Source organism: Mauremys reevesii, linkage group 3 (genome assembly GCF_016161935.1).
Source record: "Mauremys reevesii isolate NIE-2019 linkage group 3, ASM1616193v1, whole genome shotgun sequence".
NCBI lineage: Eukaryota > Metazoa > Chordata > Testudines > Geoemydidae > Mauremys > Mauremys reevesii.
This window is the reverse complement of record NC_052625.1, coordinates 8,862,146-8,881,153: the sequence shown is the minus strand read 5'-3', so window position 1 is coordinate 8,881,153 and position 19,008 is coordinate 8,862,146. Positions and strand designations below refer to the sequence as shown.

The 19,008-nt window shown below is 44.9% G+C and overlaps 1 protein-coding gene across 1 annotated transcript in view; it reads left to right on the top strand.

Moving 5' to 3' along the window:
* The window catches only part of HAO1 (hydroxyacid oxidase 1), a 57,036-nt gene that overhangs the window by 14,903 nt on the left and 23,125 nt on the right, over nucleotides 1–19,008 (top strand). Inside the window, exon 3 of the mRNA XM_039531148.1 lies at nucleotides 802–953. Coding sequence (XP_039387082.1) covers nucleotides 802–953 — 152 coding nt within the window. The remainder of the gene's footprint in view (nucleotides 1–801; nucleotides 954–19,008) is intronic.

Below are 19,008 nucleotides of genomic sequence, written 5' to 3'. Positions count from 1 at the left end.
AGTACCTCAGTTCATCTAGATATTTGCCTAGTTTTACAATAGGCTACATAAAAAGCACTAGTGAAGTCAGCACAAACTAAAATTTCATACGGACAATGACTTGTTTATGCTGCTCTATATGCTATACTCTGAAATATAAGGACAATATTTATATTCCAACTGATTTATTTTATAATTATTATGGTAAAAATGAGAAACTCAGCAATTTTTCAGTAATAGTGTGGCTGGGACACTTTTGCATTTTTATGTCTGATTTTGTAAGCAAGTAGTTTTCAGGTAAGGCAAAACTTGGGGGTACTCAAGACAAATCAGACTCCTGAAAGGAGAACAGTCTTTTGGAAAGGTTGAGAGCCCCTGTTCTAATGCTCTTCACCTCTTTCCTCCTTTATTGATTCCTTTCCCCCCTTGCTTGGTACATTTCATCAGCTTCACAGAAGCTTGGGATAGTAAATTAAAGCTAACGGAATGGGGAGTCCTTGTGGCACCTTAGAGAATAACAGATTTATTTGAGCATAAGCTTTCGTGGGCTATAAACCCACTTCATTGGATACATGCAGTGGAAAATACAGTAGGAAGATTATATATATATATATATATATATATATATACACACACACAATTAAAGCTGTGTCCCTTCCTAACTTTTAACTAACTCCTGCCTATCTTTTAAATAGCTCTCAGGGCTTCCTTCTCTTCTCGACCTTTCCTGACGATTGGCCCGATGAAAGGAAACCTGATCTCATTCCTTGTGAGCTGTGAATAATATAGTTCATTTTTGTTCCCACCTCCCCTTTCTCTCAGATTGAGGCTGTACCCACGGATGCTCAGGGATGTGTCTGTCATGGACCTGTCAACCTCTGTCTTGGGGCAGAAAATCAGCATGCCAATATGTGTTGGAGCAACTGCCATGCAGCGCATGGCTCACGCGGATGGAGAAACAGCCACCGCCAGAGGTAAACCACCACAGCAGAGAAACCCCTCTAGCAAATAAAAGAGATGAATGGAATTACACTGAGCATGCAGCTCATGAATCTTTGCTTTGTTTCTTGCTAGTGATTCTTTTCTACAGATGGCTTTTAGTTGTTGCTGTCAAGTTGTTTTTTTTTTTTGTTCTCCCTCGGTGTGCATCAGTGATGAGAAATCCAACCTACAGTGGGGAAGGTTTCAGCAGCTGAGGCAGAGGGCCCAAGTTAATAACCATTTCATAATCCCTGTTTCAAAACAGCTACGCATAATTGACATAGAAAAGCTGTAAGAGCGTTTTGAAACCACTGATCGTTAAGCCCATGTACAAGCAGATAATAGCCTCCGCTCGTTTGAGTTGTATGCAGGCCTAATCCCCTGCTAGTCTAAGTGGTGTAACTGATATTTGTTCTGGGTCAGGGAGAGATGGGGTAGGGACAGCAAATATTTCTCTGTCCCCAAGAGAATGACATTTTTCAAAGAATACAGGTGCCTACATATTAATTCTGTTGTGGATGGGTCAAACTGGGACACTGTGTGTGATCAGCGTATCTTCCACCATAGTCTCTTTCAGCCAAGTAAGTTCTGCTTACTGGTTTGCTATTCCTAAGGGAGGTACCACAGTTATGCCCATATGGTGGGGGGGTCCCCTCTCTGTGGAGTTAGAAGCTCCCACCTCTTGCCTTGGGATGGAGACCCCTACATCAGTCTTTGGGGAGGCAGTAACAACCTATCATCAGCAAACAGCCCAAGTGCTGCTCCAGCATCACTCCCCAAGTCACCAATCGGGGCACCCCTTTCCTTTGGGCTGAGGCTGATTCTCTGTGCAGTGCAACCTCACTGTGGACAGACAGACCAGCTGCTCCCTGGGCCTGTCCCAAGCTCTGTGTCCCTGCAACAGCAGCAGGCGTCCATCTGCAATGACCCTCCACTGTTCCTTCCATAGTAACTTTTTCAAGGTTATTTCCATCTTCTAATGTGACTAAATTATATCCAATTGCATCTGTTGATTTCCGACATCAGGGACTGTTTCTCTACAATAGTATCTCTAACGCAGGCATTCGTCTTTTTTTCCATCCAGGAGATATGCAAGAGTCTTTGCCAGCACCACATTTCAAAAGCTTCAATTTTCTTCTTGTCAGCCTCATTAACTTCCATAAATCGCTAGAGAAAAAATTAGGCTTTTCATCAGTTGCACCTTTGTACATTCCGAGATACACATTTTTTCCACACTTTCTTAAAGGAGGCTATAGCTGAGCAAGCTGTCCCTAGCCTTCTGATTTCTTCAGAGCAGCCTCCTTGGTTGGTGTGCATGATCTCAGATAATTGAATTCATCTACTGCTTCTACAGCTTGTCTGTTAATTGTGGTGTCCATTGGCATCCTGTTTTGTTAGTCATGTCAATGTACATGCATTTCGTTTTCATTGCACTCAGGAACAGTCTATATTCCTCACAAACTGTTTTTGCAGACTTGTTGCACTGCATCTGTGTTGTATCAAAGAGTATCCACCAGCATATCTGAAGTTGGTTAAGAGGTGTTCCCCAGTGAAGATCCCAGCTCCTTCCACTTTGTCAAAACCTTCCAAGGCTTGTCTCATAATAAATTCTGTTTATATATTAGAGGCTTGGGTACAATCGACACCCTTGTCTCACATCCCTCCCAGTGGAAATCCACTCACTGTCACCGATTGCTGTTTGCACTGTGGAATGTTGTTCATGGTAGAGACTTGCAATGAGTTCAGTGGTATGCTTGGAAATCCATAGGTCTGCCAGTACCCTCCAAAGGCCGTCGTGTTGGATGGAATCAGATGCTTTTGAATAGTCCATGAAGCACATGATCAAGGGATGATTGTACCCATTGCATTTTTCAATGATGTGACGGATATTCGCCATTCAGTCGCATGTGCCTTGACTCTCTCTGGAACCAGTTTGTTGTGGTAGAACTTCTGTTTTTATCCATTTCGTGTGATCCTGGATAATATAAACCAGAACTTTGCTCATGTGTGATATCAGGGAGATAGTATGATAGTTACCACACTCTGTATGTCTCCTGGTTTAGTAAGAGCAGAAAAACTCCTTTTGTCTGGTCCTCTTGCCAATTTCTTGTCATCCGTACATCATTCTAAATTTTCAACATAAGATCAGTACCCTGTTTGCTAATCTCCTCCAACAATTCTGCAGGCACATTATCTACCCTGGTGCGGTCCCAGCCTTCATTTTCAGAAGAACATAAGAACGGCCATACTGGATCATATCAATAGTCCATCTAGCTCAGCATCCTGTCTTTTGACAGTGGCCAGTGCCAGAAGCTTCAGAGAGAATGGACAGAACAGGGCAATTTTGAGTGATCCATCCCCTGTCATCCAGTCCCAGCTTCTGGCAGTTGGAGGTTAGGGAAACCCAGAGCATGAGGTTGCACCCTTGACCATTGTGGCTAGTAGCCATTGATGGACCAATTCGCAATGAACTTATCTGATTCTTTTTTGAACCCAGTTATACTATTGACCTTCACAACTTCCCATTACAACAAGTTTCCCAGATTACCTGTGCGTTGTGTGAAGAGGTATTTATTTTTTTTTTGTTTTCAAACTTGCTACCTATTAATTTCATCTGGTAACCTCTAGTTCCTGTGTTATATGAAAGGGTAAATAACAATTCCTTATTCAGTTTCTCCACATCATTAATGATTTTACAGACCTCTAACATATCCCTCCCTCCTTAGATGAACAGTCTCCCTACCCTCTAATCATTTAAGTTGCACTTCTCTGTAGCCCTTCCAATTCTAATATCTCTCTTTTGACATGGGGCAACTGGAACTGCACATAGTATTCAAGGTGTGTGCATACCATGGATTTATATAGTGGCATTAAGGTATTTTATGTTTTATCATCTGTCCTTTTCCTAATGGTTCCTAACATTATTAGCTTTTTTCACTGGTCAGTGGTCTGTAGTATATTCCTACTGCTATACTCTTATTATTCAAGCAAGGAATTACTATCTACAATACAGTTCGATTCCTTTAAGAATTTTATTTTATTTGATTCTATGCTTTCTTTCACATATAGTGCCGCTCCACCTGCTCTGTCATTCCTATATATCTTGTACCCTGGTATTATCATGTCTCATTGATTATTCTCATTCCACCAAGCTTCTGGGATGCCTATTATATTAATATCCTCATGCCAGGGACTGTAGTTCACCTATCTTAGTATTTAGACTTCATAATAGTACACACTGCTTCAGCTTGCAGCGTGGATGGATCTGGCTCCATACTCCCTCTTCTGTCATCCTGTATTATGGTTCTGGTGAGGGTTACAGAGTGGCGCAGTAATCTCTCCAATTGCATTTCATATGACCTTCAGTGAGGACTCTGCCATCATGATCTTTTATTATATTTGATCACAGGGAAAACCTTTGCATAAGAAGTCTGACCACTGCAAACACATTACTCTCTTTATATTTCTCAGATTCCATAATTCTGCCTTTACATGTTCCCTCATGTCTTGTCTAGTCAGCCTTTGAATCTGTCTGCTCGGTTGCTTATATTCTTCCATGTTCTTCCATCTCCAAGCCATTCTTTTTCACTCGTGTTATTTTTGCACCAACTCAAACACCTACTTAGTTAACTATGGTGTGGTCTGACTCTCACTTTTCAGAATGTGTGCTTTGACGGTTCCAAGGGTAATAATTTTAATTTTGTTTGAAAGGTCATTTGGGTTGTTCTCCTCTTTCACCTGATGACAATGCCTCAAACCCATTCTGGACAGAAGTTATATAATTTTTGTTGATTCTGAACAAGTCCAAGTGCAGTGGACCCATTAAACATCATATCTTTTTAAGTTTTAATTTTATTTTTGAAGCTAACTGCTGATGGTCTGACCCACAGTCTGCACTCAGGACAGTCTTTGTCCAATGGACACTTGATCTCCGGTATTGCTACATCGTTACATAGTTGATTTGGTTTTTTGGCATACACTCCCATGTGTAAATATCTAGATTGTTGGGTGAAGATGGTGTTTGTAATGACCAAGTGAGCAGAGGAACAAAATTCAGCTAAACACTTTCATCTTTCATTTTGTGAACCCAGACCGTTCCCACCATGACTATTTTAGGAAAGCTTACAGCTCCAACTTTAGTATTCAAGTCCCTAATTACAGCAATGATATCTTTAGGTTGTGTTTTAGTGAATGTCTCTCCAAGTTGTTCACAGAACTCATCAATCATATTGTCATCAGCTGCTGTTGAATAAACAGGCATAAACCTATATACTCAACTTATTGGCAGGCTACTCTCAAAGGTGCATTGTAAATGATTCTATTGCTGATTGGATTTTATCCAATCACACACTTCGATGTTTCCTCCGATGACATAAATGCAACCCCATTTTCTCAGATCCTGAATAGTACACTTGTATCCATCCATTGTCATGAAATGACCCCTACCCTTCCAATGCAGCTCTGAGATTCCATATATTTCTTTCTTACATCTTTCCATTTCTTTGGTCACAACAGTGAGCTTCCCTTCGTACAGACTCCTCACATTCCACGTTACTACTCTGAATTCATTTATGAAGGTTCAAGTCATTCTTTTCCTTGGTGCAAGGATTTGGTACAACATCATCATAACCACAGCTTGTACTGATGGCTGGAGCCTTTTCTCCAATATAATTTACCACACCTTCTGGCCTGGGGAGCCACACATGGATTACTTTGCCTTTGTTCTGCTATTACAGTTCTCATGGGTGAAAGTACAGAGGGTGGTTTCCCATTGCTTTCTCTCCGGTTTGTGGCTGCCATTGGTTAAATCACGATTTACCTATTCTGCCTTCTGATGACATTTCCTCCATCGAGGGTTCCACTACCTTTCTCAAGTGCTCATCCATCTGAAGGCTTTGGCACTTGCTGAGGTTTGCCAAGTCACTCAAGTGCTTCTCTGCACACAGCATTGCAGGTGGTACCATCTACTGTCGTTACAGTAGCAGGCGACAAAGCCTGACCTGACCTACAGGAGGTAGGCATGGGATTTTCAGCCACCTGCCTAGCCAACTGGGACTTTGGGCACAGAAGGTTGGCCCTTCCCACTGTTGATATGTGGAGAACAGAACGCCACACCAGCACAGAAAACTCAGTTCCTGGTAGGTTTACACTGATGTAATTGGGAGCAGAATTTGGGCCTGGTTTTCAGGCTCCACTAGATGCTTCAGTGGTAGTTTGTGGCTAGACTGTTACATGTATGGGAACAAGGCGAAAATATTCTCTCGTACATTTCAAGGATGAGGGGATCAATCAGGACCCAACTGAGAGTCAGACTCAAGGCTCAAACAGGCAGTCAGGGCCCTAGGAGGGGTTTTTCCACCTCAACCCAAACACAAACCAGCCAGACAAAAAGGACTTGGTTTGGTCTCACAAAACACAACAACCACAAGTCACACAATTTCCTTCAACTCACCCACCCACTCTCCAGTATAACCACTAAATGGTTCCCAAACCAAAACCCCAATAAACCAAAACCCAATAAAAAAAAAAAAAAGCCCAAAGGATCCCAAAGGATCAAGCCCCAGACCCAGGTCAATATACCCATCACTACAAATCACAATCACGCGAATCTAAAATCTCCTTTATCTAATAAAAGGGGAAAGTTTAGAATGAAAAGGTAGAGAGGAGAGGAGAAATAGAAATAATGGAAAAAAATCAACAGAAAACAGGAATGTTCAGTTCAGCATGCAGCAGTGAGCAAGTGCAGGTTCAACTCAAGAGAAGTCTCTAACTGGGATCCATCCTGGGTGGGGTGGTGGTCAGTCCCTTTGTGCAGTTGTGCAGTTTGTGGCAAAGTCCTCCAGAGTCCAGAGGTAGATGAAAGGATTGAAGACCAGATGATAATGATTTTATATAGGCTTATCCAGGCTTTTTTCTTTGCTCTTTCTTCCTGTTGAAAAGCAAAAAAATGTCACAACAACAATGGACAACACACATTGACAAGTCTCTGAGTCGTGTGGCGAGTCTGCTCTCTCTCCATGGGTCCATTGTGTAGCTGACTGATGGTCCACAGGCTCAAATCAAAACAGGAGCAGCCGAGCTAACACCAGCTTGTCTGGGAGGCTTCACAAGAAGCACAGCAACTTTACAGACAGCATACAGCCAACATTCATTCAACTAACTAAAAAAATGACACAGACATATAGAGCATATAAATAAAACCAGCAACCCATAATCTGGTCTTAGACACCTTAGATGACCCCCTTTATCTAAGATTTGGTGCCACTGCAGGACCTTGGTTGCAACCCATGTTCTATATGGTCCCAATTTATATCAATAACGTCACAGGGGGATGAACTTATCAGTTCACTGTGGCCAAGATCTCATTTTAAATTTTTATTTACTTGTATTGCCCTTCGGAGCACTTTAGCATTTAGCCATGCACTGTCCATTACAGTCAAAGGGAATTAAAACATGCATAACTCTGGAGATGTGCCTGTTGTTTCTTCCCTGCACTCCATACACTCACACAATCCCTTCTGCTCAGAACAACTTGCTCAGCTACAACAGTATTATTTTAGAATTAGGGGCCAGATCCTGAGCTGGTGCATATCAGCGTAGCTCCACTGGAGGAGCAGTCACAGGGTTCGCCCACAGGATTCCGGGGGCCTGGGGTCTTTGGCAGCGGGGGGCCCTTCCATTCCGGGACCCGCCAGCGAAGTGCCCCGAAGACCCGCAGTGGGGGCTCCGCGAATTGGCGATTGGGACCCGCCGCGAAGTTCAGCTCGGTCTTCGGGAACTTCAGCGGCGGTCCTGAACGAAGGCCCCGCCGGCAGGTCCCGGCAGGTCCCGTTCGCAGTAATTTGCCGGCGGGGGGTCCGTCCGCCCCGGAGCGGACGGACCCCCCACCGGCGAAGACCGGGAGCGGAAGAAGCTCCTGCGCCCGGCCCCGCAAGAGTTTTCCAGGCCCCCCGGTGCGAGTGAAGGACCCCGCTCCAGGGGCCCTGAAAAACTCTCGTGGGGGCCCCTGTGGGGCCCGGGGCAAATTGCCCCTCTTGACCCCCCCTCTGGGCGGCCCTGAGCAGTCGAAGATCCATCCCATTGTTCTTAGCGCTACGTATTAGCAACAGTTCCTTTTCTGATTCCAGTTCCTGAAAACGTCAGCCAGGTAAGATGAGCATTGGTGGGAAGGGAATTGCCATAGGAGCCTGTTCTTCAGGGGGTATAAATCAGCATAGTTCTGCTGTAGTCAATGGAGCTGAACCAATTTACTGGCCTACCATTTTTACTTCTTCTCTTCCTTCCAGAAATAGGCAAGAACTGAGGCACAGCATGAACTGTGGCATGTTAACTGCTGTCTTTATTTTCTCTGTAAAGGAGGGAAGGGACAAATCATGAACTGATTATATTCTTTTGTACCAAATAAATCCCATTTCAACAGCAACATGGGCCAACGTCTGCAAACTTTGGGGATCTAATGTCAGGCACTAATTTAATGTTTAGGGACTTAAATCAACGTGGCCTTCAAGGCTACTGAGCATGTGCATCTCCATCTGGCTTCAGATGAGAACTGTGTACACCCAGCACCTTTGAAAAGCAGGTCACTTTGATTTAGTTGCCTCTCTTTAGGCACGCAGATGTGAAAAATTTGGCCTTTAATTTAGAAATGTTCTTCTTTAAAAGAACATCTGTGGGGGCACTTGCAACCTGATGGCGCTTCAGGGTAACAATGGTTTGCAGGAGAGATAAACATGGAAAAGTGCCATCAGCTTAAATACATGGCAAGGAAACAGGAGCAAATCGCAGGTGTTTGCATTGTCGGTACTATGAAGTGCAGATGGTTGTATAGAATCCCCGCAGAACTCCTTGAGATTCTGGCAGAATCTCACGGGGTGTCAGTCGTCTGTGTATCAATTTTGCTTCTATGTTGCACCCTTTTCTCTAACCCTTTGTCTGGTTTTCTTTTGTAAACTTACTGGGACAAAGACTATGACTTTCGAGGTGTCTGCACATCATCACATGCTTTTTGGAATCAACTGTAATATAAATAATGCTTTATAGATTCAGAGATTTTAAGGCCAGAAGGGAACATTCTGATCATCTAGTCTGCCCTCTTGTATAAAACAGGCCAAAGAACCTCACCCATTAAGATCTGCCCCAAACCCATAACTTCTGCTTGGGCCATAGCATGTCTTTTAGAAAGACACCTGGTCTTGACTTGGACTCTGAGTGATGGGGAATCCAGCACATCCCTTGTGTGTCCAATTTCTAGTCTGAATGTCTCTCGCTTCAGGTTCCAACCACTGAATCTTGCTATGCCTTCGTTTGCTAGACTAAAAACCCCTCCACTGCCAGATGTCTCTTCACCATATAGGTACTTACAGAGCTGGAGCAAATCACCTCTTAACCTGATCGTCAATAAATTATATGGATTGAGCTAATTTAGTCTCTCAATATAAGACATGTTTTCCAGGCCCCTAGTCATTCTAGTTATCACTCATGATACCTTGAGCTGGGTTAATGATTCATAACAAATAATTAATTCAAGGCATTTTGCCTCTTTTTTGTTTGTTGGGAACTGGCTGTAAACCAGTCACAATTTCCTAAGAAGGGCATAGTTCACCAGACCAATGGTCCATCTAGCCCGGTATTCTGTCTTCCGATAGTGGCCAATAGCAGGTGCTTCAGAGGGAATGAACACGACCGGCAACCATTGAGTGTGAGCCATCCCCTATCATTCACTTCCAGCTTCTGGCAAACAGAGGCTACGGACACTCAGAGCATAAGGTTGCATCCCTGACCATCTTGGCTAATAGCCATTGATGGACCTATCCATCAACTTATCTAATTATTTTTTGAACCCGGTTATAGTTTTGGCCTTCACAACATCCCCAGGCAATTTCCTCAGATTTGTTATTCAAAATTATCCTCCCAACACATTCTGTGAATAATTTTTTGGCTGATAGCTTGCTTGCAAACAGCTTACAAGGGGAATATTTGATATTCAGCATTTAAGTTGTTTTTATTTTACATGCCAGTCATGTGGTATTGTTTCTGTTCCCTGACTGGAGGAGCATAAGCCTCAGAATCAGGTTTCTAGTGTTTGATTGTGAATTCAATGTTTACTTGGCCCATATGTTCTGCAATAGCCACTGACAATTAGCTGCTTCTGGGATCATTCCTCTTGGTAAAGTCCTTTGCTAGAATACTTGCACGCAGAAGGGTGTGTGAAAGCAGTCAATACAACAATTCTCTACAAATAAATCCATAAAAATGCTAACACAGATTAATGGATTGTCTCCCCGGTATTACACCACCTCTACTGGCAGTCGTGGGTCTGTTTACATACAGCTACGAGAATCCATGCCTTCGTCTGTAGGATTTCAGGAGCCTTTGCTTCACCATAACAGTGCCACCTGCTCAAGGAATTTAACCCTTTGAGAACATATTAACATTTCACATTTATATTGCGGTCCTGCCAAGGAGTTGGCCAAGCTGGGGCCTCATTGTACAAACAGATAGTAAATGATGATCTCTGCCCCCAAAGAGCTTACAGTCTGCAAGGCTGTAATATAGAGCTGAAGTCCTGGGGCATTAACCAGTATTCAGTGTCCAGCTTGGGAGCTACTTCTTACTCCTTACTCTGGGCTGTTTGTCTCTAGCTCAGCCTAACCCTATGGAATTACAGAGAGCACCCGGTGTGCATCTCGGAGGCCAGGCAATAACTGTACATGAAAGAGGACCAGCCAGTAGCTTTAAATTGTTGTAATGTGAAAATAATGAACGAGGCTATAAAATCTGGGATAACGAGGTAAGACCAGCACTGTGTGGGAAAGGTGCATGCATAAACTCTACGTTGAGTTACATCTCCCATGCTAGAAGCAGACAAATGCCAGTGTCTGTTCCTTATTAAGGGGCAGCTTTGAGTCTGGCTCTATTCCTATTGGAGGATTGAGTTCTACATGAAAAACGTGGCTTGAGGCACTGCATACGGGGTCTACTGGGGTGAACTGCAACACAGCTCAGCACAGGGTTCAAGGACTCGATTGATCGTAGCCCTCTGATGACGACTAGCCTTCATCGCTCGTTAGCCTTCAGCCTGAATCAGAAACTCTGTAAGAGCAAGTTGCTTTGATGAAGATTTATACCATGTTTAAAGATGCATTACTTCCATCCTGGGATATTTATTAGCTAGTTAATGGTTTTTGAGATCTCTCTATAGTTATACAGATCTGTTCCACATGATGGAGCTCTAATACCTTTAATAGATAGGAGCGATTAGCAACAAGGGCTTCCCGCACTGTCAGTTCTCTTAGAAATGGCTGGTCAGCTGATATTTTTGGCCTCTGTTACAATGATAGGACATTGCTGAGGAAACTGAGACCCATAATGCTTTTAAATGCAACCATGGTAACGCTGTGTTATGGCTGAGATTTAAAATGCACAAAATTCAGGACATTCCATAATTGATTACCACAGAAACCAGGACCTACTCGCTTTTAAGGCATACATTAACTGGCATATACAGTACAGCGATACAAACTACTAAATCCACATGGCTTTGATGGAGCTACGGTGATTTACACCAGGTGAGGACTTGGGCTAGTCTCTGTAACCTTGCGTTCCCTGTAAGATATACAGAAAAAATAGATTTCATATTCCTCTCCTATTGTGAGAACGCACTCTTGCCAGCAGGAGAATGGCTGTTGTGAGGGGTCTCAGGAACCACCCACCTGCATTGGGCTCTCAGCCGGAAGAAGGATGCCCTTTAGTTCCTTGGAGAAGCTGTTGCCTGGGGACTAAGGATGCCCTGATTTGATCTCAGTGAGGAATGGGGGAGGGGTGGTGGTCAGGTTGCAGGCACAGTAAGTCCAGCTTCGAGATGTAGCAACTCTGCTAATTAATACATCTACTGTGGGTAGCTGGCCACCATTCAGCAGGCACACTGTCATCGGGGATTGGACTCCAAGAGACAGCACGATGCTGACTTTTCCAACACAATGGGTTGTATGGTTTGTAGAATGAGCAGTCTTTCCCCATCTCTTTGTTTTTCAAAAGCATGTTTACTGTGTCTGATTTGCTCAGAGCATCAGCCCGAGACGGGGAATAAGTCATCTCCCAGTGATTCTGACTACTGCTAGATAATGAACCACTCCTCACCCCACTGGCTCAGCTGGACAAGCATGTGAGGTGCGGACGGGCCAAGGTTCCAGCCATGCTCATCTCTTTCTGCCCACCTGCATGAGGTGTTGTTGAGCCAGTCATGCAACATTTCTTTTTCTCCCTCTGCATCTGCAACAGGAATATGGGAATGCTGTGCAGAGGTGGCGAGTTGCTTATACCTACTTAGGCTCCTTGAGGGGAGGGGGTCACTTACGGCCGGGCCATAATCTAGCACTTAAAAAACAGCTAGAAATCAAGGTTAAAGTTTTCCCCCTGCACTCTCCTATTTCGTAGGGAAGGAGGGGAGGTGTATTCCTTAAGCATCTGTAGAGAGAATAGATCTTACACTGTTTTTGTGTGTGACTTCTCCTACGTACTTCCAGTCTACTGCAACTGGCAGATCTGGGTGCTGCATTCCCCTTTAGGTCATTGGCTTCTCAGTTGTACTTCTGGAAAATCTCAATGGAGTCATTTCATTTGTTTAACAAACAATGTCAACACTGGCAAAAATGGCTGGTCTGAGCTAATCAGAACTCCTGCATCAAACAGAATCATGGGAGAGGCTGACACAGCCCGTGGCCTTCACGGTGCACATTTGTGGAAATGCTCCGGAATGACAGCCCTGAATTTTTTAGATCAACAGAAACCATTTTGTACTTCGTCATTGCATATTTTCCCCACTCCATAATGACTTCCTGCACAGATGACAAAATTCATTTAGTCAATGTAATTATTTTCGGCACAGCTGGCACAGAGTGTTTTGTTGAGCAAGTCATTGCAAGGACCTTCTTGGCCAACTGTGTTTCATCAAGCAAATAACTTTAGGCACTTCAAACAATTTTATTTCTTAGAAAATACAACTTGGAAAACATGGTGGTTTCTCTCAGAAAATTACTGCCGAGTTCTAAGGGCATCATGTTGAACCAACATAATGCATTATCCTGTGACCTAGAGATGATATATTTAGTGATGGATTTCGGTCAGACTGGCAATTCAGGTTGCCCTTTCCAAAGGGTCCCCCAAGACCAGAAATGATGGGAGAATCTCCCTGCGAGAAATGAAGAAAATTTAGTCAACCTCCCAAGAAACATACAAGGCAATGAACAACCCGAATCACAATATGTAAACCAAACTCCAGGGAACCTTAAACATGCTTCCCCAGGGGGTCTGAACCTAGAGGTCCTGATCAACCTATCTTGCCCATATGGCTAAATGGGAGTGGGATCCCAGCTAGATTCTGTCTAGTTGAGAGGAGGAAACTGTGAAGGTGAGCTGCTAATATGGAAAGAGTTAAGAAACGCTGTGTTACCTCTCGCTCCTTGGTGGGGTTTTGGCCCCGCTTCTTGGTTGATCTGGACTCATTAAGCTTTAATCTGTCCCTTTATCCCATTTTTAAAATTGAATTCCTCAGCAGAATCATAATTGATTATTATTTATCATTTATGTTGTGGTAGTGTCCTGAGGCCTCTCATGGGCCTCAAGTGGATCGGAGCCCCTTTGTGTTAGGCACAAACATAGAGGGCTCTGCCCTACAGAATTTACAGTCTGAAATGTACAGTCTGAACCTGAAATGACCTTGATGCATGCCTAACTTTTGGCAATTTGAGTAGCCCCTTTGCCTTTAATGGGAGTAATCAACATGTATCTAGTTAAGGATGTGTGTCAACCAGAGTAGGATTGAGGCCTAAAAGACAAGAGGTAAAAGGTAAATGAAAAACAAGAGTGGGTGGGCAGGCTAGCAAAATTAATCTGATGTGTTAGCTCTGTCCCTTGCTAATACAAGAGTGTCCAAAGTGGGTGTGGATCCAGCAGTAGTTTGCATCACTAAGCAAATAAAAGCCCATTCTGAAATTTAGGGTAAAATATGGTTGCTGTAGTAGCTAATATCATCTATCATAACACTGTTGCTAAAATAAAATACTAGAATGGGATGCATATTTCCAGCAACAGCTACATTATCAAACCAGACGGGACCATTGGAACCATCTGGTCTGACCAGTTGACACAGGCTAATATGCATGTGTGATGGGGTGTACAAGCCCCACACTGAGGAGATGAAGGTTAAAGAGAAGCTCTGGGCCCAGAAAGCCCCTGCTGGCCATGCTCACAGTGGAGGCAGCTCAGCTCAGTCAGGGCAGATGGAGCAGGGGAGCCATTGTGTGGTGCATGATCCTACCGAGAAGCCGCAAAGGCCCCATGCGGCTGGGCCCAGGCCTCACTGCCAAGGTGCCCCAGGCCTTTAATGATGATGAGATGTGACTGAGAGAGGAAGGCCCTTTGGAGCACAGAGAGGGAGGACTCCAGGAGGGACTCAGAGGTGCACCAGGGACACCAACAGAGGAACAGAAGCAGGAATAGGAAGTGGCTCGGGGAGCAGACATAAGGGCACCCACCCCCTTGGCTGCACATCTCAAATTATTGTTTCATTGGGCCCTAGTTTGGAACTAGTGGAGCAGAGAGGGCCCAAGTTCCCCTACCCATGGCTGGTGACTCCAGCTGTTGACTCCATCCACCAGGCGACACAGCCCAGAATATCACCTCTAGGCAATATTCCCGGGTGCAGATGACAAACTCCTCCCTTCCCCCGACATGTGGTGGAGAATGCAGGCAATGCCCAGGTCCTGCTAAAAGGACCCCTGGAATACTGACTGGACAACTCTCGGGAGGCCATGGGTACAAAAAAGCTTCTGAAATGGATGCTGGAGAACCAGCAACAACTGGTGGCCCAGCAACAGCAAGGGTACATACTGCAACAGATTGCAGTCCAGCAGGAACAACAAGCAGCCCAATGGCTAATTCGGTAGCTAATTCGGTAGCACCAGGCATAACAGGAATGTCTGATCCAGCCGGTAATGACGCTATTGCAGCCTCAGGGAGCATCCAATTCCACAGCACTTGGACACTTAGGATACGCCCTTCCCATCATTCTGACCATCTGGCTTACAAAAATGGGCCCTGGAGATGACCCTGAAGCCTTCCTGGTCAGCTTTGAGTGGGTGGTCACTGTGGCGCATTGGCCGCCAGAACATTAGGCTGTCTTGATAGCTCCATACTTGACCAGCCCTATGCAAGTGACCCATTGGAGCTGGACCCAACTGAAGCATTAGACTATGCCACAGTAAAAGCGGACATACTTGACTACTGAGATATCAACCCTGAGATGTTCCACCAGAGGTTTCTCAGAGAGCTACCCAACTGGAGCCTGTCCCTGGATGGTGGCCCAATGCCTGAAGGAAAAGTGTTGGCATTGGTTGGAGAAATGGACCAGAGTATGGGTGGCACAGGCTGTAGTGTTAAAGCAGTTTTCCCAAATTCTCCCAGCCACTGGGAAGGAGTGGGTGAAGTACCACAGACCATTGACTCTGGAGGAAGCCATGACCCTGATGGAAAATTACACGGCAGCTGAAGGCCTGGCCTCACTGACCCTTAGGTTGGGGGCCCTCAGTACTTTTTGCCATACAGGGGGTCCCCTAAGCCTCCACTGGATTCCTGCCCTTTGAACTTCTATATGGGAGACAGCTCAGAGGATTTTGGTCCCCCTCTGGAAAGCCTGGGAAGAACAGGAGTCTCGGGTCAGAGCCCAGTGCCATATTTGCTTCAACTACACAAGAGACTGAAGACACTAGGGGTCTCTGCTGAGGAAAACCTGTCGAAAGCCCAGCAAATACAGGAACTTGCCTATAACCAGGGAGCCTGGCTGCAAACTTTGGAACCAGGCTGTAGGATGTTGTTACTACTCCCGAGTCTAAACTCAGAGTCTAAACTATTGGCCCAATGGCAGGGCCCATTTGAAGTGGTGAAGAGAGAGGTCCAGTTGACTATGAGATCGATCAGCCCAGGAGATGGAAGGAAAGGCCGATTTACCATGTCAAGCTTCTGAAGGCCTGGAAGGGTCAGGAAGGCATTCTGATAGCCCTGAGTCCCCCGGAACCCAAGTGGGGCTTCAAGCCGCACCATCACCAGTGCCAGTGGGGTTGGAGCGGAGCCTGGCACAGCAAGCCCAGTTACTGCAGTGGTGTTCTCAGCCCTACCAGGAAGGGTGCACCTAATCCACCACCACATTGTGATGACCCCTGGACAGAAGGTACATGAGAATCATTGATCACTGCCAAAGAATATGTGGGCAATGGTTTGAGAGGAGCTCCAAGCTATGCCGACCCTAGGGGTTGTCGAGGAGTCCTGCAGGGAATGGAGGATTCCCATCGTACTAGTGCCAAAAAACAATGGCACAACCTGATTCTGTATAGACTTCAGAAAGGCCAATACTATATCATGCTTTGATGCCTACCCAGTGCCCCAGGTGGATGAGCTATTAAAGGGAGCACCAAGTACATTTCCATGCTGGACTTAACAAAGGGTTATTGGTAAATCCTGCTGATGAGGACATCCTGGGAGATAACCTTCCCAACAGCTTTTGGCCTCTATCAATTCATCATGATGCCTTTTGGCCTGCATGGCGAGGCTACAATCTTTCAGCGACTAGTGGTCTAGGTGCTGTGACCCCACAACCAGTACGTGGCTGCCTGTGTTGATGACATAGTCATTTACAGTAGCAGATGGGAGGCCCACCTGCATCACATCACGGTGGTTGTCCAAGCTCTGGAGAATGCCGGACTTACCACAAACCTGGACAAGTGCTGCCTGGGGCAGAGAGAAGTGACATACCTTGGGTACACATACCCAAGTGACATACCTTGGGTACACAGTGAGGTGTAGTTGACTACACCAGGAACTGACTGATTGCCCAGCCCTTGCAAACAAAAAGCAGATTGGCTATTATAGATGTGTTGTGCCTAGCTTTGCCACAATAACCACCCCTCTTATAAACCTCGTAAAGAGGACCCCACCCAGGAAGGTGCAATGGACGAAGCCATGTGACAGAGCCTTCTAGACTTTGAAGGACCAGCTAATCCAGGGGCCAGTTCTTTTACCCTGATTTTCCCAAGCCATTTATCCTACAGACAGATGCATCAGAGGTGGGCCTCGGTGCCATGTTGTCCCAAGAAGCAGACAGCGAAGAACGCCCAACATTATATTTTAATATGAAACTATTCCTCCAAGGGACAAACTCCAAGGTGCTCCACCGCCTCGGAAAGGCACAAGCAAACATTGATTTTTTTTCTCTCTGGATGGGGGAGGAGAGCAGGAGAAAGATCCACCACTGGGTTCTAGCTTGAAGGGGAGGCTGTGTGATATAAGCCCCACACCGGGGTGGAAAGGGTTAAGGAGCAGCTCTGGGCCCAGAAAGCCCCGCCTGGGCACCCCTACTCAGCCTGGTCACGGTGGAGACTGAGATCCAGGCTTTTCAATCATGGAGCTACTACCTGGTGCGGACACCAAGCCCCTCCCTCAACAGCATGCTACGTCGTCGTTAAGATTCTATCAGTGGAGTTATTCTCATGGCCATTCAGATCACGTTAGGCTGGGATTCATCTAACAGTCTGTTCTCCATTACCCAGACTGTAACTCCCAGGAAGGTTAACGGTGCTTATGAGGCCACATAACTTTTAAGGAGCTGATTCTTCCATTATCAGATCATTTCACTATTGTTAACATAAAAGGTTTAAGTATCTGAAGTTAGTTTAGATCAGCCAAAAGCATCATAGTTTTTTGGAAGGCTAAAAATATTGTTTTTAAATGTTTTAAAAGGGCCAAGATATTTAAAGTGTAGCTCAGCTAAAACGGGAACTTAGAAGCCAAACAACTTTGTGTGTGTGTGTGTGTGTGTGTGTGTGTGTGTGTGTGGTTTGACACTACAGATCCCAAATGGATGCCTATAGTTTTGATTTTGGCTTTGGCCCATAATAATAGGCAACCTAAACAAGTGTGTCTTTGGTGACCCCCAGTGCAAGGGATGGAGAGGCGGATCTAGAGGCGGATCTAGAGGCACACTCGGTAGCACAATGATGGGTGGAGCAGCCTTTCTACATCTGAATATAAAAGAGCTGGACAAACAGGCCCAGGAATAGGGATGGGTTGCACCATCTGACTTCTGCGTTATGCACCTGATGGCATGGGAAGAATGATGATGATTTATTTTAGTCCATACCCAAAAGGAGTTAATTTTCCATATATAGTTCAGATGAGGCTGAAATTTTGTGAGAATTTGGCTCCTTTTAATCCAATTTGACACTATTGAGCCCGGATTCAACCCTGAACTCAAACCGCAACCTAAATGTAATCTGGATCCAGATGTAAACACGGTCTTTCCAATTCATTTACATATATATAGTTGAACTGAAATGTTTATTAAAAACTAGCCAAGATCTCCTCCTATTAACAGAATATACATGAATGTAATAGGATAGATTATGTTCTCATTTACTCATTTGTGGTTACACTTATGTTACCAGGGTTGCAGAGGTTCAACCAAGGGCGTGTCTACATGGTAGGATAATACGCTTTATGGGAGGTGGGGGGTGATTTCTAAAGTGCACTAATGTGTTGCACATTCATTGGCCCATGTAGACTTTGCTGTGCACTACAGGTTCCCAAGTGCACTTCAATGTAGTATTGTTTCAAGCAGCATTAATTAAAGCATGCTAGCAGAGTCTACATGGTGCAATTAATATGCAACATGTTAACGAGCTTGAGAAATCATATCCCCATAGAGTACATTACTCCACGGTGTAGACAAGCCCTAACAGTAAATAACTATCTAAATACATCTGAATGCAAAATATTTACATTTTCTCCCATTATTAGATTTCAGGTCTGCTATAGCTGAGTTACCAACGTTTACAGGCCATGATTTTGCAAAACACTTTGGTGACTTTCCGTATCCTACTGTAAGTGATTTAGGTGTCTAACTCCCATTGATCCCAGTTGATTCTCTGCAACTTCGTTAACTCAGCCCAAGGTTATGGGCCTATTACAGAAGTGGGTGGGTGTGGCACTTCGGCCTGC